General features: G+C 44.5%; 1 protein-coding gene and 1 long non-coding RNA gene across 10 annotated transcripts in view; one reads left to right on the top strand and one right to left on the bottom strand.

Moving 5' to 3' along the window:
• The window catches only part of MLLT6 (MLLT6, PHD finger containing), a 102,568-nt gene extending 101,743 nt beyond the window's left edge, over positions 1-825 (bottom strand). For 5 of the 9 annotated variants that reach the window (XM_035134401.3, XM_035134404.3, XM_035134403.3 and 2 more), the window contains exon 1: positions 243-809. In XM_035134401.3, the coding sequence (XP_034990292.3) occupies positions 243-351 (109 nt within the window). In that variant the 5' untranslated portion in view covers positions 352-809. Of the gene's footprint in view, positions 1-242 lie in introns of all 9 variants that reach the window. The other 4 variants (XM_035134402.3, XM_088655636.1, XM_088655637.1 and 1 more) reach the window with 1 other exon arrangement.
• On the top strand, positions 784-2,495 carry LOC148683821 (uncharacterized). Its single transcript, XR_015946624.1, has 3 exons — positions 784-883; positions 1,188-1,277; positions 2,420-2,495. It is a non-coding gene; the product is annotated as an uncharacterized LOC148683821 (long non-coding RNA).
• The last annotated feature ends 19,386 nt before the right edge of the window (positions 2,496-21,881 follow it).

Here is a 21,881-nt window from a genome sequence, read left to right as displayed (position 1 = left end):
CTCTATCTCTCTCTGTTGACTCCATCGCCAGAGCTATAGATATATACGCGCACATAGGTTTATATAGATATATGCATCTTAGTCTGGCAAAGCCCCGAAGAGTTAAGATGCAAAGTGGGGCTTGGTTGGGGAGGGAGGGAGGGAAGGAAGGAAGGAAGGAAAGAGAGGGTTAGGGAGGGGAGGGATGGAAAAGGTGTCAATACGGACGGAGGGATTGGTATTTTGGGGGGGGGGTTCCTTACCTTGATGCACCGCCACGTTACAGCCATGCCCATCACAGTACACCAGGGGGTTTTCAGCCCAGCCCCGCTCATCAGAACAAACGCAGCAGCCACCCACCATCTCCTTCATTCTTCCATAAGTTTCTTCTGAACTGGTTTCCTCTCACTACCCTCCTGTTTGTTGTCGTTGTGGGTGATGGTTGATGTTGTTGTTTCCAAACACGCAGTCACTCCTCGTCCTTTTTCCCCTTCTTTTATAATCTCCGGGCTTGTTTCTCTCTCTCCTCCCCCCCCCTCCACCTCCCCTCCCCAGCTCTCGCTCTCGCTCTCTCGCTCTCTCTCTACCCGATCCGCCTTTCAGAGACAACAATCTTGCTAGGACGGCGGAGGGAAAAAAAGAAGGGGACTCCGGAGCCTCCCCGCAGGACAAAAATGCCACATTGTTATTTGCAAACGGGAGATCGGCGGCATTGCTTGAGCTGAAGCAGACGCGGTTGCTAGTCATACACACAAACACACACACACACATGCACACACGCTAGACTCACGCACACACGCACAAAACGTCGCCTTGGCGGCACGCAGCCCACAACCCAGCAATCATGGCTCCACGCGCTTGCAAAGTCTTAGGTTCAGGAACAGCTGCCTCACTTGGGAGGGAGGTATTTTTTCTGCTTCCTTCCTCCCCACCCCCGCCAGCAGCTCCCTTTTGCAATTATTGAAGTGTTCGGGGTCCCCCACCCACACCGCCGCCTTTTCTTCCTTTCCTTTCTCTTCATCCAGGGGAACGGATCTGGCATCTGAAGTGCACGAGCAACATTTCCACCCTCCCTTCTTTTTTTCTTTTTCTTTTTTTTGTCGTTGTTCAATATGGAGCGATCAAGCAAAGGACCAAAAAGGGGGGGAGGAATATCTCCCACCACCCCCTTAAATCCTATTATCTGTAACGTTGCCTTCTTTTGACAGATAAGGGTTCCGCCAGCGCCACCCTTTGGCCAGTGAGGAGAACCTGATCCCCCAACAACAAGAGGAGCGTGTGGATTTCGAAACCTACCGGTATATATACTGAAACTTGTCCCCCAGACATCCTTTTATTAGTGTGCGTTCACTGATGATTCAAGCTTATTCTGATATTGGGGCGGTTATACATAAGCCTGCTTTCATTATTGTTTGTGCCCGCAAAAGTTTGAGAGGCGGACATACAAATGCTTCGTTTCCAAGCTGCTTACTGAAATTCTGCAACTTTTTAATACAGTACTGCAAATGTTCTTCCGGTTTATATAGGTTTTGTTATGCTATAGTGCAAAGAAGGCCCCTCCCTCCAGGCAGCAATAATGCAATGATTTTGGAGACACATTGCAGTACAGCTAATGAAATGGAACGTCTTGTGGACAGCCCAGTATAAACTAATGCACTATGACCGTGACAGTGATGTTGCAGAATACACCCCCCCCCCAAAAAAAACTCCCACAAAAAACACAGTCAAGACTCAAGAGGATTTCAGGAGGAGGTTGCGGGTTGTGCACTGATTTGAAACAAAACTGTATTTTCGACCTGAAACTTCTGCAGGCACTCAAGCAGCACTGAAAACAGGATCACGAGCACAACTCATCCTGGAAGCACAATAAAAAGGGACATCTGGAGATTCCGTGAATCTATTTTATGCTCTTCAAAGCAGAGTTGGAGGTAGCCTTGCTGAGTCATTAGGAAAGGGGGGAAACCCCAAAGAAAGTTGGTAACACCTTTAGGTCCAACCAACCAAATGGTCACAATAGAAAACCTAATAATTTTCTTACAGCACTATAACTTTTGGATTATGTTTGAAAGGGACCTGATCGCACTCCTCAGATACCAGAAGCGCTGACAGAAGAGGGCAAGGCCTTGTTCTCAGAGAGCAAGAGTTAGATCTCCAAGGCTTAAGGGACAGGAGGGTAGATTTCAGAAGAACAACAGGAGAAACTTGCTATTCAAGCAAGAATACCAGCAAGCAGAGATCAGCGTGGCCTGAGCTGGATATGAATGCCCTCATAGCTTTGTTCTGGCCTTGAAGAACTGATCTCCCTCTATCTTTTCCCTCCACTCAATTGCCTTTGTGTTTCTTGTCTTTTAAGTTCATAAGACTGATGGCAGGGCCTCTCTCTCTCTCTCTCTCTCTCTCTCTCTCTCTCTCTCTCTCTCCCTCCCTATTCTTGATCCAGGTTGGAGACAATACTTGTCCGAAAAGCAAAGTAAAAAATGCAGTAAATAAAATAAATGGTGAATAGTGTCTGAGCGGAACCACTTACCTAAGCTATGAACACATTAGCAGCTTAAAATACAGCAGGGTCGCTCCCCCATCCTACTGCATTTTAAGTCACATTTGCACATTGCTGTATGCACCAGAGAGGGGCAAAGAGTGTCTTCACTTGAAGCGCATCACCTGTTTCGTTTCTCCATGCCTAAAACTCCCACTGTCTGAAATGTACACACTTAGCTTAACTGCCAAATGAATGTGGCTTAAGTGTTTCTTTTGGTTACAGGTAGGTAGCCGTGTTGGTCTGGATCGAAGTAAAATAAAAAAATTCCTTCAGTAGCACCTTAAAGACCAACTAAGTTTTTATTTTGGTATGAGCTTTCGTGTGCATGCACACTTCTTCAGATACCAGGTATCTGAAGAAGTGTGCATGCACACGAAAGCTCATACCAAAATAAAAACTTAGTTGGTCTTTAAGGTGCTACTGAAGGAATTTTTTTATTTTGTTTCTTTTGGGTTATTAGTATTTTTTTTTTAGTGTATTTCTAATCCCTCCTGCCCCCCCCCAAGTTTGGATTCAAGGGATACAACACTTAAAACTCTGTAAAGTACAAAGTAATAAAAATGAAAACAGTAATTAAAATGCAGCAGAACACATTCGAAACCAACAGTTCAAATCCAGTTTGCCCTGACCGCAGCCCAGCGATTAGTGTTGGCAGCGCTTTAATTTTCAAAAGCCTGTCTGAATAGGAAGGTCTTAGATTTCCAGTGGAGAGGCTTATTGGGAGGCAATTCCACAACATAGGAGCAGCCACAGAAAAGATTCTCTCGTGTCACCACCAATTATGCTTCTGGTGTCGATGGGACCAAGAGGATCTTAGCACCTGGGCAATACGTCAGGTAGCCTGGGCCCAAACCAGATACAGTAGAGCTTTATAGGTCATAAGGTATTGAAGCTCATTTGAGGGAAAACAGCAAACAGCAGCAGCCTTTCTCAAGGAGCTGCAGGATAGCTCGGCATCGTGGGTAATGTTATGCGTACACAGATTCAAAAGCCAGCAGTGGGAGCACACTGGAGCCAAAGTAAACAGTAACATGCACACAACCTTAATTATACCGAGTGTAGGCCCACAATGAAATTAATGGGCCTTAGTTAGTCATGTCTATTAATTTCAATGGGTTTATTAGGAGTATGACTAACCTTGGATACCACCCAGTGATTCTCTCTTTGGGGACAGGCCCAAGCAATTCTCGTGCTTGTGGTTCAAAATGCAGGTGGTGTGCCTCTAGCTCTGAAGAATGAACCTGGGGGCAGAATCCACCACAAAGCTCCCTTGAGCAAACGTCATCATTGAATGCAGGGGAACTTCCCTTAACACTTCAAGAAGAGACCTGCCGAGCCAGACCAATGGCCCTTCCAACCCATCACCTTGTTTCCGACACTGGCCAATCAGAAGCCTGGGGTGGGGTACTAGGTATACTGCCTCTGAATGTGGAAACTCCATTCAACTGCTTGCATGGCTGTTGCCAAATGATAGATTCACCCTCTATTTGTCTAATGGCCTTGGAAATACATCTAAACTCATGGCCATCACCACCTCAGTGGGGCAGAAAATTAACTCCACCAGTCGGTGGGTGCCTCGGTGCCGGGGCTGGTGGCGTTTACCACTATGCTGACTTAATGTAAAGGTAGTAGAGCTTTTGACTTACATGCAGAAGATATTAGATGGTGGGGATGGGAATGCCGCTTACCCAAGAGCTTGGACAGCTGTTGTCAGTTGGAGCAGGCCAGAAGCCCATTATCTCAAAGCTGCAGCACCAGTACAAAGAAGGAAAATGAGAGGCGATATATGGTCAGCTGTTCCTGAGACTTATGCATCATAACGAGCAGCCTGGTACATTTGTATTTACAATTCAGGACACATTCCTGCATTGGCATTGCAGGGGGTTGGACTAGATGTCCTTTGGGGTCCCTTTCCAACTCTACAATCCTATGCTTCTATACATCCACACTGTATATTGATAGTGCTATGATACCGCTTTAAACAGCCATGGCTATCCCACCAAATAAATATGGGAACTGTAGTTTGTTAAGGGTGCTACCAGTTGTGAGGAGAACCCTATTTCCTTCACTGAGTTGCGGCTCCCACTGTTCCCTGTGAAGGGGGACTGCCAGTCCCTCCAGTACATACCTGAACTAAAATAATAACACACTTGCTGGGGATTGTAATATTATTATTTTTATCAAATTTTTGGGGGGGGGAAATTGTTGTCTTTCGTGTACGTCTCAAGGTGGCTAGTAAAATCATACTACCATATATTCCGGTGTATAAGACGACTGGGCATATAAGACGACCCCCAAGTTTTCCAGTTAAAATAGAGAGTTTGGGACATACTCGCCGTATAAGAAATACGACCCGGTGTATAAGACGACCCCCGACTTTTGAGAAGATTTTCCTGAGTTAAAAAGTAGTCTTATATGCAGGAATATACAGTACTTCAACAAAACAGCAGTTAAGCAAAGTAAACTGAAGAAATTAAAAATGCAAGCCAGTGTAATTAAAAGGGAGGACTAGCTATCACTTAAAAAAAAAAGCCATCAACATTAATAGCCCAAGAGAACAGGTGGACTTTGCAAGGCACCTAAAAGATACAGGGGAACATGTCTAAGAAGTGTGACCCATAATTCAGGCCTTGTCAGTGAAAAGGCCCTGTTTGGTTGTCACCTGCCTAACTCCTGAAAAGTGAGTGCACCTGTCAAACAGCCTTTTAAAAGATTCAGTCGACAAGGAAGTTCATGTGGGAGAACTTGTGGAAGTACCACATTTCTCTTTTCCCCTCCCTCCCTTCCTCCAGAGGAACAGGCTGAGTTAACAACCTGTCAAGCAGATGGAAGTAACCAACCACCCTACGGGAAGGATGTCAGCAACTAATTTTAGTTGCTCGGCCAGTGCTATTTTTCTAGAAAAAGTGGTGCTGGAACTCACCATGTTCTCTTATAATTAATGGCAGTCGCGCCCAACTGAGTTCCAGCGAGTTCCATCTAGAGGGGGGGGGAGCCCTCGGCTTGGACCTTAGTTCAGAGTCAATTAACTGTTTACATTTGAATTGACTGGTTCAATTAAAATGCATTTGCTTGTGACTAGTTCTGCATAAAAAGTGTTACTTGATTTGGGGGGGGGTATGTGTGAATGTGTCACAGTAGACACTGCCTTAAGGAGGATTTCCCTCCGCTGTGAGCAAGAAAAGGAAATGCCTTCTCTAAACTGAGAGTCCCATTTTCAGGTGAACTTCAATGAAAACCAATGTACAAAAATTATTTGCTTCCCCGTTAATTTGGTACACCTTTTCGATCAACCAAAAAGTTATACTTGCTTGTTAGGGGAACCTACAGGCTTCCAGATGTTCTTTAGCCCCCACCAGCATGGCCAATGGTCAAGAATGTTGTTGGGGAGATGTAGTTCAACATCTGGAGGGACACAGCTTCCTCTTCCTTGCTACAAAACTGGAAGATCCTTGCTGTAGAGGCTGGTACTATTGGCAGAGGTGAATTTAGGGGAGTGCGATTGGTTTGTCCGCCCTCGGTGCCAAGCCAAGAGGGTGCCGCAGCGAGCTCTGCAACAATGACAAACAGCAGAAAACATGCAGCAGTGGGGTTTTTTTTGCCAAATTTTGATGTCACTGCCGAAATTTTAAAGCCCAAGGTACATCACTGGCTATTGCTGACCCAGGTGGCGCTGTGGGTTAAACCACAGAGTCTAGGGCTTGCTGATCAGAAGGTTGGCGGTTCGAATCCCTGCAACGGGGTGAGCTCCCGTTGCTCGGTCCCAGCTCCTGCCCACCTAGCAGTTTGAAAGCACATCAAAGTGCAAGTAGATAAATAGGGACCACTCCGGCGGGAAGGTTAACGGCGTTTCCGTGCGCTGCTCCGGTTCGCCAGAAGCAGCTTTGTCATGCTGGCCACATGACCCGGAAGCTGTCTGCGGACAAACGCCGGCTCCCTCGGCCTATAGAGCGAGATGAGCGCCGCAACCCCAGAGTCAGACACGACTGGACCTGATGGTCAGGGGCCCTTTACCTTTTTTTTACATCACTGGCTATTGCTGGGTTTTAGGGCTGACATTTGATCCTCATGCCTCAGTTCCCCACATCACCAACACTCTTCATCAGTGTTTCCCAAGCTTCTGATAGTTCAAGTTCACATTCTCACCACCCAAAAAAATTAAAATCGGAAGATGACGGGACAGGTGGGTAACCCACACTGTTCCTTATTTAGGGAAGGGTTCCTAATTTGTAACTCTGCTTACTTGAGAGTTAACCCCATTGAATTCAACAGGACTTCTTAACAGTCATGGTTAGGGTTATGCTGTAAATAAGGGAATAAGGAGCACTGTGGCTAGGCCTTTGATGACTAGCAGATCTCTCTCTGTGTGGACAGATTCCCTCAAAAAGCATTTACGTTGATGTGAAAGTTCTGTCGGCAGCATCATGTTCACAATAGACCAATTCACACACATACACATCATCATTTGGTATCACAGTCATCAAGGGGTCAATGTGAGCCAGGCCAACGTTGCGGTGGAAACTGTGGAATGTGGACTCCAAAGCCCTACTGTTTCATTCCCATTGTGCGGCAATATCAATGCGACCCATTCCTACTGTTTCGGTAAGCTTCTGCCATGCGACAGTAGCATCCTCCTTAGGTGAGCCGCAAAGGCTGTCTGCGGCATAGACAACCAGCCTCCCCACCCCTTTACCCCACAACCCTGTCTTCTTCAGGCTCCTTCTGTGCTCACATCACAGAGGAGAACCCTCCCCAAACAGCCCAATAATCAGTAGTTTAGGACCTTTTATGCTGCACCTGTTCAAGCGTCACATCAAGGGAAGAGAAGCCAGAAGCTGCCTGCTGGGACCCTGTCTCCTTTTTATTACATTCCTTTGAAAGTTGCAAGGGCAGACAATATGCTCGCCACATTGGTGGAAGCTCACTCAGCCTTGCTGCATTCTGGGGAGGGGGGGGAACGGAGGGGGGCGGGGAGAGAGGAAACTTTCAATTTTATCATCTGTATTCTGTTGCCAAGTTTCAAAAGGCGGGTGTGTATCCAGTACTCTCTGTTCACACGTGTGTGTCTTTGTCTTTATATATAGCCAATTAAATATACCGGTATATATATATATATATATTGACTTTTAAAAGTTGTATGCGGCTGCTGCACAAAAAGTGAGGGGGGGGGGAGGGAAAGCCAGGATTCAAGAGAAGTGCTTTCTCTACTTGGCTGCATGAAAAGACACTTGGACTTGAACTGCAAGGCTGAGCTTGCTTTTAAAGGATTAAGTTCCCATTTACATAACTCGCCCCTGTGGTGAAGGAAGGACAGAAGAGAGGGGAAAGTATGTGGCAGGCAGGGAAGCGGGCAGGGGGAGTCAAGGCGATGACAACAGGAGAAAAATGCTTGGTGGGGGAGAAGCTTGAGGCCAGTGGATATACTCAGGGCACCCACAGCAGCATTAAATGTCTGCATCAAGGGACTCTCAGTTCTGCGCTAAGAAAAGATGGATTCTGCAATATGTATATATCATGCACATGTGTGTGTTGCTTCCCCTCCTGCCTATAATCTTGCTCTGCAATTTATTTATTTATTTTATTTACCGCTGCAGCCTTATAACCCTCCTTACCTGGGAATGAATAATAATAATAATAATAATAATAATAATAATAATAATAATAATAATAATTTACTATTTATACCCCACCCATTTGGCTGAGTTTCCCCAGCCACTCTGGGCGGCTTCCAACCGAATATTAAAAACAATACAGCATCAATCAAACATTAAACATTAAAAACTTCCCTAAACAGGGCTGCCTTCAGTTGTCTTTTAAAAGTAAAATAGTCGCTTATTGCCTTGACATATGCTGGGAGGGCGTTCCACAGGGCAGGTGCCACTACCTGTAACCTCACTTCTCGCAATGAGGGAACCGCCAGAAGGCCCTCGATGCTGGATCTCAGTGTCCGGGCTGAATGATGGGGGTGGAGACGCTCCTTCAGGTATACAGGACCGAGGCCGTTTAGGGCTTTAAAGGTCAGTACCAACACTTGGGATTGTGCTCGGAAACATACTGGGAGCCAGTGTAGATCTCTCAGGACCGGTGTTATGTGGTCCCGGCGGCCACTCCCAGTCACTAGTCTAGCTGCCGCATTCTGGATTAATTGCAGTTGCCAGGTCACCTTCAAAGGTAGCCCCAGGGAGAGTGCATTGCAGTAGTCCAAGCGGGAGATAACCAGAGCATGCACCACTCTGGCGAGACAGTCTGCGGGCAGGTAGGGTCTCAGCCTGTGTACCAGATGGAGCTGGTAGACAGCCGCTCTGGACACAGAATTAACCTGTGCCTCCATGGACAGCTGTGAGTCCAAAATGAGCTCTGCTTAACTCAAGGATACACTTTTGAGTTGACATCAGAGGTCTGCTCCGTATGTCATCTGATCAGTTTTTTGCAGGCTGTAATAGAAAAGAGAAATCAGAGGCAGATTTAATGCAGTGCGATCAGTTCCGGCGTACCGGAGGCTGAGCTTAGGGGGTGCCATAGGGCGGCACAACTATGACATAGTGAACTGAGCAGAACAGAAGTCGAACAGCAAGGCAGGGACCCCAAATTCTGGCCTTGCACAGGGCGCCGCTGAATTTTTTTTAAAAAAACCGAACCAAAGTCTGCCCCTGTTGTCGGCATTCCTGTGTATACACTTAGCACGTAACAAATTGTGTGTTTTATTTTATTTTAATAACAGTCACTCAATGGAATGCAATACTTTTGTATTGTGAGGAGTTAGCGGTGTACCGTGGTACCTCGGTTTACGAACACAATTGGTTCCAGAAGTCTGTTCATAAACTGAAGCGTTCATAAACTGAAGCGAACTTTCCCATTGAAAGTAATGGAAAGTGGATTAATCCGTTCCAGACGGGTCTGCGGAGTACTCAACCTGAAGCATACTTAACCCGAAGCATGGGTGTAATTGGTTCCGGAAGTCTGTTCATAAGCTGAAGCGTTCATAAACGGAAGCGAACTTTCCCATTGAAAGTACAGTAATACCTCGGGTTACGAACGCGATCCGTTCCGGATCGCAGTTCGTAACCCGAATAGTTCGTAAACCGAACGCGATGGGCAGCGCCATTTTGCGCATGCGCAGACTGCGCGCGCGCCGCTTCTGCGCACACACGCACGGCGAAAACACTTCCGGGTTTGCGCAGTTCGTAACCCGAACTGTTCGCAAACCGAGGTGTTCGTAACCCGAGGTACGACTGTAATGGAAAGTGAATTAATCCATTCCAGATGGGTCCGCGGCGTTCGTAAACTGAAAATTCGTAAACCAAGGTGTTCATAAACCGAGGTTCCACTGTACAGCAATGGTTCCTCTCCTGCCCAGACCTTCTGTTTTGGGGTCTGGGACCCATTCATAATTAGCTGGTGGCATCTCTTACCTTGTGCTCAGGTACCTGCTGAAAAGAGTCACCTTATCTATTGCTTAGCCAGGAGCAGCTCTTGCCAGGTGTGCAAGGTCAGTTATGTAATTCCTGAGAATGTGTATGTCTGCAAGATATAAAAAGGGCTTGGAGATTCCGCCACACGAATCTCGGCGTTGTTTGAGACGGTGGAAAGTGCTTCGTACTGGCCATTGCAGCTGCTCAGCAGTTGCTGTTCAGAGGTGTTCCCAGTGACTGAAGGGATGTAACCTGCCTGTCCTTTTTCATTTGCTTTGCCTTTTGTTCCTTGTAAATAAAGTCTGTTTATCCAGGAAAAGGCCCAGCACACTCTTTGCCTTGCCCAAGTTCAAAAAGAACCTCTGCCCTTGGCAGAACACTGGTTGTAGCGCTGGGGGCCCAGACAGAGGGGGGGGCGCATATGGGCCACTTGGCCCAGGCCTCCGATTCCAAAGGGGGCCTCGGTAAGCATATTCACAATCAGTAAAATGAAATATTTTCCATTTTGTCTTTATATGCAGATACGGTTCAAGCCTTGAAATAAAATTATTTGTCAGCATAACTTTTGTGAAAATTAATTATATACTTACTTATTTATAAAACTTCAGTGATCCCCAGGGTGAAAAAGGGGGGGGCACATTATCTACCTGGCCCGGGCCTCTGCCTGGCTCTGCAAGGGCCTGCCCTTGGACTGCTAGAAATCTTATTCAGCAACTTCTAATGTTTTAGCAGCAATTGCCCACAAATCTCCAGGCATGACACCACAGCCATATGGACTAGAATCTTGATAAGAAAGAAAAGAAAGGAAGCTGTGAACCTCAGGAAAAGGAATTGTGTACTTCCATAGTGTGACATAAGACACAACTTTTCCTATTCAGTGCACTGTGGGATTCTGTGTTTTCAAAAGGTTCCCAGCAAGAAGAAAAAATGTGACTTTCTCTTGTTCTACCTGGCATGAAAAATTAGGTGCCACCCAAAATTAGGTGGGACAGGTATGTGGAACACAGTCATCCTGGATAAGAAGTCAACTTTTGCACCAGAACTCTTTACACACAGTGACAGCTGTTGATCTGCAATAGCAAGTATGCAAAAGCTTGATGGGGGGTATCCAATAATGGGACAAACAAATGCAAAAAGCTCATACACAGGGCTGATTCACTAACCACTGCAAAATCAACATTATGAGGATCTCAGGTAACTTCTTTCTCCCACACAGCTTCCTTCCTTTTTTTATTGAAAAGAAAAAGCAAGTTTCTATCCCTCAAGGCTCCAATAAGACTTGGTTTTCAGATAACACCTTTTTTGTTTGCTTGCACAACAATAGGAAACCATGCTATAGTTTTATTTCTCCCAGAGCAAAATCCAAGCAACTGCAAAAGAAAAGGAAGGAAGTCAAATTCTCGCCCCCTCATAGTGTGATGAAGGGTTGGAGCAGGTCAGCATACAGAAAGAAGGCAAATGTCACATTTTAAGTGCGGCGAAAGAGATTCCAACACACATTCTTCTGACAAACGTGCTCAAACCACTTCCACTACACTTAAAATGTGATGCTTGGCTTTCACACTGTAAGTTCACTCTGTGTTAATTGGCACTGTGTTTACTGACACATTAATACGGCAAATCATCATTTCAATGTTAACGCCTTTGCAGACTGCAAAAGCCCATTTTGAAGGTACCATTTTGAAGATCTCCCTAGAAAAGTCACACTTGCAATGTACTTCTATAAAAGACAATGTCAAGCATCCTATCCCCCTCCTCCAACTCTCTGTCACACTGCAGTGTGACCAAGAAGCAGAACACAGGACAAGAGGCGTGCAGAAAGGTGGTGGTTTTGATTCTCAGCTTTTGATGTTACTTTTTCATCACATTGGGAATAGAGACTATAGTACAGTAACAAACCAGCTCAGCAGTGGCTTAAATAGAGACCTCTCCATTTTCAAAACAAATGAAAACAGTACGCTGCCTTGTATTGAGTCACAACATTGCTTCATCTAACTCAGCATTTTCTACACTGACTGAGGCAACACCTCTTCCATCTCTAAGGGGAGACGCCAGGCACTGAGCAGAGGACTCTTAAATTGGCAACCCAGAAAGATGCTAAATTCTGTGAGGCTTAAGCATACACTTAGGCGGAGTAAGTTCTATTGAATTTGTGGGGCATGACTTCTGAGTAAACATGCATAGGATCATGCCATTTAACTTTCTTTTAACTGCCGCACTGATGGAACATGTACGGTATACAAATGCATGTGAAACAGGCTCAACAGCCACTTTTCTGAAAGAAAAGCAGCTTCGCGAAGGAGTCATTTTGAGCAGAGAAGCAGCAGAAAGAGGTGGTGCTTAACCCTTCCCCTGAAAAGCTACGCTGCCCAAGTTGCTTCTTCTCCCACTGGAGTCCCCAAGGCAGGCAGACAAGATGTGCCTGGATACTTTGGGGGGAAAGCAGCTTGGTAGGGTGAAAATGGAGGAGAAAATAACTGGTTGAGGAAAATTTTTAGCACCCCATCTCCACCCTCTGTTTCTATGCCCAAAACAGGCCCCCCTCTGAGGCTGTGTTAATTTGGAAAAGTTGCCATAGGGACTGAGCTACACATATTTGCATGTGATGTGAATTATGACCTCAATTATTTGGTTCCATCAGATCTGGCAGAGGGAAGTCAGGCAGACTAGGTGCTTCTGTGCACAGCAGTGGATCCCTTTCAAAGCCTCCCATTCCAGAGACTACTTCATGCCAGCCCCACCAATTCACCAAGGCCAAACGATGAATCACGGATTCTGCTTTTGGTTGATGAATCATACCGTTAACCTGTTAAAGCTTGCAGCGCTTAAAAAATGTATCCCGATCGTCATCGTGTACGTAAGAGTCATACAAGCTGGGTCTAAAACAGATCTTTTTTTTATTTAAATAAAAATAAAAATGCAATTGAAATTTATAAATCGATTGCTTCCACAATTCAAAAACAAACAGCATATCAAAAACCCAGCTAAACCACACTATGTATCACTAAGAACACAGAAATGTTACCACCAGAAAAGATGGTGGAGATCTGCATAAAAAAGTGCGTGTGCTGTTTTATATCTGTGGATGCAAATTTACAAATAATTACTATAATTTAAATAGAAATATAATACATCTCACCGGAGATGGTTGTAACCAGATGTCTTCTGCTGATCATATGCTGCTGGCTGTGGATGGGGAATTTTAAGGAACTTGCAGGCTCCCTTCTTAGGCTTCATTCTCTTTAAACCAGACATGAATTGGGACAGCCCTACAGCTACAACAACCTCAGATATGCAGATGACACAACCTTGATGGCAGAAAGTGAGGAGGAATTAAAGAACCTTTTAATGAGGGTGAAAGAGGAGAGCGCAAAATATGGTCTGAAGCTCAACATCAAAAAAACCAAGATCATGGCCACTGGTCCCATCACCTCCTGGCAAATAGAAGGGGAAGAAATGGAGGCAGTGAGAGATTTTACTTTCTTGGGCTCCTTGATCACTGCAGATGGTGACAGCAGTCACGAAATTAAAAGACGCCTGCTTCTTGGGAGAAAAGCAATGACAAACCTAGACAGCATCTTAAAAAGCAGAGACATCACCTTGCCGACAAAGGTCCGTATAGTTAAAGCTATGGTTTTCCCAGTAGTGATGTATGGAAGTGAGAGCTGGACCATAAAGAAGGCTGATCGCCGAAGAATTGATGCTTTTGAATTATGGTGCTGGAGGAGACTCTTGAGAGTCCCATGGACTGCTAGAAGATCAAACCTATCCATTCTTAAGGAAATCAGCCCTGAGTGCTCCCTGGAAGGACAGATCGTGAAGTTGAGGCTCCAATACTTTGGCCACCTCATGAGAAGAGAAGAATCCTTGGAAAAGACCCTGATGTTGGGAAAGATTGAGGGCACTAGGAGAAGGGGACGACAGAGGACAAGATGGTTGGACAGTGTTCTCGAAGCTACGAACATGAGTTTGACCAAACTACGGGAGGCAGTGCAAGACAGGAGTGCCTGGCGTGCTATGGTCCATGGGGTCACGAAGAGTCGGACACGACTAAACGACTAAACAACAACAACATACAGCTACAACAGGCCTTCAAATACAGGGCTGGGTTTTTTTTCTGACAGTAGCAGAACTCCGAAACTGCATTACAGACAGAGAGAAAGTGGGTGGGTTGGTGGGACGAGGATAATTACAGAGAAGTATGGTTCATAACATCACAGATAGTTCCAATCTTTCTAAATCAGAATCAACATTCCAATAACTTGTTTTATTTTATTTTTGCCACTTCTGCATTATTTAGGGGAACCTCTAAAATTAAAATTTGGAACAACACAGCAAGGGATTTGGAACAACTTAGCACCTTCAAATTTGGAACCAAGCGGGTGGCGCTGTGGTCTAAACCACTGAGCCTCTTGGGCTTGCCGATCAGAAGGTCGGCGGTTCAAATCCCCGCGACGGGGTGAGCTCCCGTTGCTCGGTCCCAGCTCCTGCCAACCTAGCAGTTCGAAAGCACACCAAAAAGTGCAAGTAGATAAATAGGTACCACTCCGGCGGCAAGGAAAACTGTGTTTCCGTGCACTGCTCTGGTTTCTCCAGAAGCGGCTTAGTCATGCTGGCCACATGACCCAGAAAAACTGTCTACGGACAAATGCTGGCTCCCTCGGCCTGTAAAGCGAGATGAGCGACTGGACTTAACTGTCAGGGGACCTTTACCTTTTAGATGTAAATTTAAAAATGATTGCTATAAAGGAAGCATCTCATCACAGTAGGAAGGACTGTGACCAGGTGACCTTCTCTGGGCCTAGTCTCCAGGTGCCATGAATATGTAACTTCTGTGTCTCTGCTCTCCCCTCTTCTAGGAACCTACCTTTAAATCAGACTTGCTCCAAGCAGCCTTTCAAATAGAGAACTGTAAAGTAGGGAACACTGGCCACCTTAATGAATGGGCCCTCAGTGGGCACTTTGTCTAGGAAGCAGGCCCCGGTGAGAAACAACCACCAAGTCTTCTTGACACGACATTCCCAGCACTCGGATATATTCCAATAAATTCTATTCAGTCACTGTCTATGAGGGGTAAGATTACCATGGTGGCTGGTGGAGCAGAGTGCAGGGAGCCCAAACAACAGGTAGAAGCACAGGCAATGACAGGCAGGACCAGCATTGGCTACACCTTTAAAGCACATCCCATCTGAAGCATGTTCTTTCCCTCAAAGAATTCTGGGCACTGTAGTTTACCCCTCACAGAGTGATACTTCCCAGCATCCCTTCACAAACTACTGTTCCCAGCATTCTTTGAGGGGTGAAATGTGCTTTGAATGTGCTTTGACGGTATCTAGTGTGCATGGTGTCCTAATTCTAGCTTTGTTCCCTGTTGTGTTCCACAACAACAAGCAGCCCAAGCCTGTAAGAAAGGAGGCTCCATTTGCCCTAACAGACCAGCCTCACTGGCAAGATATTCCTTCTCCCTCTGCTGATGTGGCAATTGTGCAGGTTGATGGGTGATGAGCATCAGCAGGAAGGCATAGGAGTTTTGGTGGTGCAGGATGAGGGCAAAGTGAAAACCAGCCTCATTTCTCGGCTCCTTTCCATTTCCTCGAATCCACCCAGCTCTTGCAAGTTCTCGGCAAGTAAAAAAGAAACAGGAAAAGATCAGTGGCTTAGAGGTTTTGTGTGCATATGTGTATATATGTGTTTGTGTTCAAAGAGTCTGAAGTCTCAGAAAGAGCATCCTGTCTCAGAGTGTGGTTGCGGAGGTGAGCAGAACGACGAAGAGGGGATGTGGTCAAGCCGTGGGGTGGTTGAGAGCTACCTCTTGAAGAGGAACTGTTGATGAAATGAAACTTCATCAAAGAGCTTCTGATTTGCCAGATTCCCAAGCTTTAACTTTAAAAATAAAATGCTATCTAGATGTCTGTCGGTATCAATGCAAGAGGAAGGCATGGGAAAGACTCAGTGGCAGAGCATTAATCCAGATTTAATCTCTAGGTAGAGTTGGGAATAACTCCTGTCTAAAATCAGAAAAATCCAAATTAGAAACAGAACTAATAGAGGCAAATAGCAAGAATCTGTCCAGAATGTACAATTTACTGTTAGAGTGGCATTTGAAAGATGAGCAAACAAAATCGGTCATGATTGATTGGGCCAAAGACTTAGGCCATAATGTTATGATGTCAGATTGGGAAAAATTGTGGAAGAAGGGTATGAAATTCACGGCATGTACTGTGCTGAAAGAGAATTTAATGAAAATGATGTACAGATGGTATTTGACTCCGGTAAAATTAGCGAAAATGTATCATAAAGGTGATAACAAATGCTGGAAATGTAAAGAGGAAGTTGGCTCATTCTATCATATGTGGTGGACATGCCCTAAGATAAAAGGCTTCTGGGAAATGATTTACAATGAAATGAAAAAGATATATAAAAATACATTTTTGAAAAAACCAGAGGCCTTTTTACTTGGAATAGTGGGGGAAGAAATTCCCAAAAAAGATGTTAATTTGTTTATGTATGCCACCACAGCTGCGAGGATCTTAATTGCAAAATATTGGAAAAAATAGGAATTGCCCTCTTTATAGGAATGGCAAATGAAAATGTTGGACTTTATGGAACTGGCAGAATTGACAGGAAGACTCCGAGATCAAGCAGGTGAAAGAATGGAGGAAGATTGGAGAAAATTTAAAATATATCTAGGGAATTATTTTTGAAAGTTGAAAGTTTGAATATCTAGGGAAATACAGAAGTTAAGGCAATAGGGAGAAAAGAGAAGTTTATAATGTAGAAAAATTGATACATAAATATAAAGATGAGATTAAGAGGAATTAAAGAGATTATAGTATGATGAAAAGTAAAAATGATGAAATAGAAACTGCTACAGATATATTTAAAATGAAAATCAGATAGTGGGGAGTTGGGGAAGCCAAAAGGACAATGACTCAAAAAGTTGATAAAAGATGATATGCTTTTGTTCTTGTTTGTATTGATGTATTTTTGTATTTTTCTGTTTTTTTTTATTATGGATGTTTTTGATGTTTTGTTTAATATGTTTCTATGTTATAAAATGTTTAATAAAAAATATTTTAAAAAAAATCCTGGTTTGCTGCTGTGGAATCAATATACTATAGACAAGAGGTTTAATGCCTCTCTCAAGGCAAATCTTTAAAAATGTAGTATAAACACCGACAACTGGGAAACACTGGCCTGCGAGCGCTCCAATTGGAGAACAGCCTTTACCAAAGGTGTCATGGGCTTTGAAGACGCTTTAACTCAAGACGGAAGGGAGAAATGTGCTAAGAGGAAGGCACACTTGGCAAATTCCCACCAGGAAACCTATGTCCCCACTGTAGAAGGACGTGTGGATTCAGAATTGGCCTCCACAGTCACTTACGGACTCACTGTTAAAACCATTTTTATGGAAAACAATCTTACTCGGCTACAAGTGATCGCCAAAGAAGAAGAGATGGTGGACCGGCTCCCTCAATATAAGCTCCTAAGGTCTGCATATTGCAGGGACCCCCCCTGACACACTGTACATGCATCCCTCTTTCGCCAAATGAGATGCCCAAAGAGTAGATCAGTGACATGCCCCACCTACAACATTGTCCCCCAGCGCAGAATTTCACTTTCCTCCATAGGAATACAATGCAACCCCCAAAAGCTGTGGTTTCCACTGGAATAGTACCTAAGTCTGCCAACCTGCCTGGCAGCCCGTGGGGTTAGAAGGGAAAGGATGTGTCCCTTCTCACCTGTGCCCCCTGCATTGCAGCCAGTTTAGTTGTTTCTCAGAGAACACAGAGGGAGACAGAACCAGCCAAGTGCAGAGCCCCGCCCCTTCATCTGCATAGCTCCACCCCGATTCCTCAAAATGGTACTGAAAAACAATTATTATTTGTCCTATAATGATAGTCTGTGCAAAAACAATGCATTTTGGTAGACGACAACCTTCTGGGCTGTTTTTCTTTCTTTCTTTTAATGCTTTGAACTTTTTTATTAAGAACAAAAATGGTCAAACAAACATCACATCACAACAAAGCATGTCCCATCAAGAAATATACAATACATGATGAGTGTTTTAATCTGGTTTTAGTTCATTGCCGATTTTAACTTTTTAAAAATAGTTGCTTTAAACTGGGGTTTTTTTAAATTAATTTGTAAGCTTATTTGAGCTTTCTTACAAATTTTATTGAAGCAAATAAATATCATAGACCTTCATTTCTTTTGAAGAAGAGTAGGCTATTAAGGTTGCAATCCTATACACCCTCTTGCCTTTGGGAGTTCTTTTGGGTAGCCATGTATACAGACTGGTAAACAACTGTTTGACTTTTAGAAGACACCTGAAGGCAGTTCAGGGAAGTTTTTAAGGGTTGATGTTTTATTATGCTTTTAATACTTTGTTGGGAGCCGACCAGAGGTGGCTAAGGCAACCCAGATGGGTGGCACATAAATAATAAAAATGTTGCTGTTGTCGTAATTATACGATTGTACTGCAAATTACAACAATTTCAAAGTGTTCAGAGCACTTCACATGCAATCATCTCAGCAATCATCACAACAGCCATGTACGGTAGACCAATACTGCTAAGCACCGTGCGCCACATCCTGCAGATGGAGAACTGGAGTGGAGAGAGGAGTAGACGGTAGCTCTCCTGAGTCTACCTACCTAGTGCCAGTTCATGTCTGGGACTTGAGATCCTGAGGTCCTGGAAGCCAAAAATAGGTTGCTAGTTGAGTTGTTAAAGCCTAGAAACTCCATGCTACTCGTTTCGTGCATTGGACCAGCTACCCTGTTTCCCCTACCGTATTTTAAGACGTAGTCATAAAATAAGCCATAGCAGGATTTTTAAGCATTCAAGGAATATAAGCCATACCCTGAAAATAAGACATAGTGATAGGTGCAGCAGCAATGCTGGCTGTGGCAGGAGGAGGAGGAGAAAAATAAGACACCCCCTGAAAATAAGCCATAGTGTGTTTTTTTTGAGGAAAAAATAAATATAAGATGGTGTCTTATTTTTGGAGAAACACGGTAGATAGGTAGAGCTGGGGGGTCTCAACACATGGATGAGATGTTGGTGGTTGGGAATAAGGTTTTCGAATTGTTAGGCACTGGGGAACACCTTGGAACATGGTGAGTCTTGTTCCTCTTGAACTGCGTTGGAGTCAGAGGTACAGTACTTAATATCAAAAAGGTTGTAAATCACCCTTTTGTGAAACTGATTTCTGGGGGGAGGCCAGCCAGAGGTGGGGAACACCCAGTTCAAGATGGCTCACCTTTAAGGAATGTGGTTATAAATGTTCTAGGTGACCTAAATGGGGATAAGGTTGAGCTTGGCAAGGAGCAAAACGAAAACAGATGCAATGTATTTGCTAACCGTCTTGGTAGGCCAGCTGAGCGCTTGGTGCTAAACGAGGACGTAGATAGAGATGTTGATTGAGAGAATCAAGAGGATGCAGTTATCCATGGAGAGAGGGTCTATATAGTGAGGACTGGGAAGGGCATTTGGGGAGAATGTTGCTCTAGATGTCAAAGAGAATCCAAAGGAGAAAACTTAAGAGGCCTTTCCAGGGGTGCACCACCCCTGGTGAGCGTCCCAGGCGGGTGTCCCAGGGGGTGGCACGGCGATGTAAACCCCCCCCCAGACGACACCCAGGGCGGACCGCACCCACCTTGCTCCACCTCTGGCAAGATCAGGCCTGATCCATGCACCAGTTCCATGGTTGTACAGACAGCTGAACGCCATGGAACTAAGCCAGCACTGGATCTGCTGGACCCTAAACTGGTCTCACTGGTCTCACTAGATCTAGTGCTGGCTTAGTCCTGCCCCCTTCCCACCCTTGAAATGCCCAATTTCAGGACTTTCCACTGTGGTCTCTATTGGCAGGGATACCACTAGTGGAACTCCGGGCCACATGTTCAGAAGACGGAAGCGGTAAGTGGGCAGCAGTCAATAGAGTAGGGTGGGGGAAGAGTCTCTGCTCAATCCAAACATCCCATAGGACGTAAAGCAAGTTTGGGTTGCTCTGTCCATCTTGAATGGTGTCCAGAACCAGGAATAACGAAAGAATGATTGAGAATCATGACCATGGTGTTATCAGATCACATCAGGATTGGTTTATTTTGTATCCGTCCCCAAATAAGAATCATAGAATCATAGAGTTGGAAGAGACCACAAGGGCCATCCAGTCCAACCCCCTGCCAAGCAGGAAACACCATCAAAGCATTCTTGACATATGCCTGTCAAGCCTCTGCTTAAAGACCTCCAAAGAAGGAGACTCCACCACACTCCTTGGTAGCAAATTCCACTGCCGAACAGCTCTTACTGTCAGGAAGTTCTTCCTAATGTTTAGGTGGAATCTTCTTTCTTGTAGTTTGAATCAATTTTTTTAAAAAAGGGAACTGCATATCCACATAAAGTTGAAGAAAATGAAAATGAACTTTACACGGACTCGAACAAAACTATATATAAAAGCATAAAGCAACTTGACATTCTAAATTCTGCTGGTGACACACAGCTTCTTCTTTAAAGATTGTCCAATCTACTATCAAACTCAGTCTATGCGTAAGTGGGAATTTGCCCAGAAAGTCCAGCACAGTCACATCTGATTTCAAAAGAGGAAACTTGCTTTAAAATTAAAAGGAAGCTGAAAATATGAGTCGGCAAGACTCTCCAGGGTGCTTGGAGTTAGTTAAAATGATGGTCACAGAAGCTAAAATAGCATGAAGTTCACATAGTAAAACAGGCACAAATAAGTTCAAGAGGATGTCAGTATGGCTAATGAGCAGAGTCAAGATGAAAGGCTAGAAGTCTTCCTTTAAAAATAGGTTGCCCCAAATTAAAGAACAAAAAAAAAGGCACAAATTCTGGTAAGCAATGAAGCAGGCAAGTTGGAAGATGTCATCAAATTCTGCAATACGGGAAAACCCAAGCAGACCACAACGAAATCTAAAAGGATCTCTCGAAACTGGATGAATGGGCAACAAAATGCCAAATGAAGAATCAAATAAATAAGTGTAAAGTGATGCACACTGGGGCAAATAATTCTGGGTTGGATTCAGCTCCCATTGAAAAGTTGCCCATCATGACCCCACTAATTACAATGGGACTAAGTCCATCTAACTTTCCCTGGATCCAGCAAATATGCTGATAGGGTCTGAACTGACAGTGGGGAACTCAAGAAAAGCATCTTGGGGTCAGGTGGGTTGATGGATAACTGAACGAAAACATCAACTCAGTGTGCAGTACAGTAAAGGGAAATTCCATTCTAGGGGTTATTTAAAAAGGGAAGGAAATTAAAGCTATCTGCATTGCAAACCCTATTAGCAAGCTGGAACAGAACTGATTGAACAGCTCAGCTGGCCTGCTTTTATAAGCAGCCGGCTGACAACATTGTAACAACAACAACCCAGGGTTTCCCGCCTAAATTAACTGACGTGGACCTGAGTGAAAACTATATACACTATACCCCTGCTGGCCAGGGTGAGAACTTCAATACAGTCATACCTCGGGTTAAGTACACTTCAGTTTGAGTACTTTCAGTTTAAGTACTGAGCGGACCCAGAAGTGTTTACTTCTGGGTTCTGCTGTGCGCGCATGCGCAGAAGCGATTTGCGCGGTTCGCGCATGCGTGGAAGCACTCTATCAGCGCTCGGATTAAGTACTTTTCGGGGTGCAAATGGCACCCCGGAACCAATTAAGTACTTAACCCAAGGTACCACTGAAAGGAAAAAAAATTATCTAAAATAATGTCTTATTTATTTTATAGTACAGTACATTGATTATTGCCTTTATTTTATGGATCAATGGTCTCGTTAGACAGTAAAATTCGTGTTAAATTGCTGTTTTGATTTTTTTTCATAATCTGGAACAGATTCATCCCCTTTCCATTACTTTCAATGGGAAAGTTTGCTTCAGGTTAAGTACGCTTCAGGTTATGTACGGACTTCTGGAACCAATTAA

The sequence above is a fragment of the Zootoca vivipara genome, chromosome 12 (assembly GCF_965207765.1).
Source record: "Zootoca vivipara chromosome 12, rZooViv2.hap1.1, whole genome shotgun sequence".
Lineage (NCBI taxonomy): Eukaryota > Metazoa > Chordata > Lepidosauria > Squamata > Lacertidae > Zootoca > Zootoca vivipara.
Note: the sequence above shows the minus strand (reverse complement) of the source record. Positions and strands in the feature narration are given on the sequence as shown.